The sequence below is a fragment of the Neomonachus schauinslandi genome, chromosome 10 (assembly GCF_002201575.2).
Source record: "Neomonachus schauinslandi chromosome 10, ASM220157v2, whole genome shotgun sequence".
In the NCBI taxonomy this organism is placed as follows: domain Eukaryota; kingdom Metazoa; phylum Chordata; class Mammalia; order Carnivora; family Phocidae; genus Neomonachus; species Neomonachus schauinslandi.
The window spans coordinates 138,323,948-138,325,127 of NC_058412.1; the positions used below are offsets into that span (position 1 = coordinate 138,323,948).

Sequence of the window (1,180 nt, forward strand, 5' to 3'; positions counted from 1 at the left end):
CGGGGAACGGCCCCCACAGGTGTGGACAGGCTTCTGTGATGGTCAGCTGTAGTGTGGACATCTGTCCCACTTGTTCGGTGCCATTATGCACAGGCACCACGTAACACTCACAAGGAGCTCTTTGTAGATCTGGAGATTTACTGGTGATACTGTGATATCAGAAATGTCATGCCTGAGAGTTAGTTTATGACTACAATATAATTACTAGAAAGATAACATTTTATGCCTTCATTGGTCATGTTTGTTTGAATAATAACATGACTTTATTGAAGTGGTATTATGGGGACACCAAAAGTAGCCTTTTGAGATGTTGTGACAAAAACTTTCCCACTTGAATAATATTCTACCCACTCCTATTTACAGAATTCTTTACTCTCTCAGTTAGCATTCACCAATAGACAACTTGTATTTGCTTGATATATCAGAGATGCTGGAATATCTTTGGAGGGTTTTGCTCTCTGGTCTCTGCCCAAATTTTAAATGAGCCAGAAATGGCCTCCTGAATGCCCTATGAGAGGGTGAGTAGGAGTGTGCTGTGGGTACCTGTGACTGGGATGAATGACCCTGCCCCTAGCCCACCCTCCATATAGCTGTGCCCTGTGCACTCCCAGGCATCCCAAAGTTCCCCACTGTGTCTGTGTGGCCACTTCCCATTCAAGTTGTATATCAGCCTGGTGTTGTTCCCTTTTTGCAGCCAAACCTTTCCCAAAGGCCTCTTCCCCCAGGCACAGCCCCTGCACTTCATCCTCCTCTGCAGGCTTCGACTACGCGCATGATGCCGAGGCTGCACACATGGCCGCCACAGCCATCCTGAACCTCTCCACGCGCTGCTGGGAAATGCCCGAGAACCTCAGCACGAAGCCACAGGACCTGCCCAGCAAGGTTGGTGTGTCCCCTACAAGGAGCCCCTCTGAGGCAGAGACAGGCTGGTGGGACTTATAGTCAGGACCACATGCCCCTGCATGAAATGTGCTTAGGGACACTCAGTGTCCACTTGACAATTATCATTTTTACCTTTTCTTCCTCCTGGTAGTGGCTCACGATGACCAGAGAGGTTGGATGAGTCCCCTCTGAGAGCTCTGTGTGCTGTGCCTAAGGAGGACCGAATGGCTATGCACACACATATTCCTTCATGTTCCCCTGAGTCTGAGGGTCATTGCACACACGTGTGACCTCATCT

At 49.1% G+C, this 1,180-nt stretch overlaps 1 protein-coding gene across 1 annotated transcript in view; it reads left to right on the plus strand.

Annotated features, from left to right (window-relative positions):
- Window positions 1–1,180, plus strand: part of MYT1 (myelin transcription factor 1) — a 37,345-nt gene that overhangs the window by 17,206 nt on the left and 18,959 nt on the right. The window contains exon 10 of the mRNA XM_021677747.2: window positions 758–882. Within this exon, the coding sequence (XP_021533422.2) occupies window positions 758–882 (125 nt within the window). The remainder of the gene's footprint in view (window positions 1–757; window positions 883–1,180) is intronic.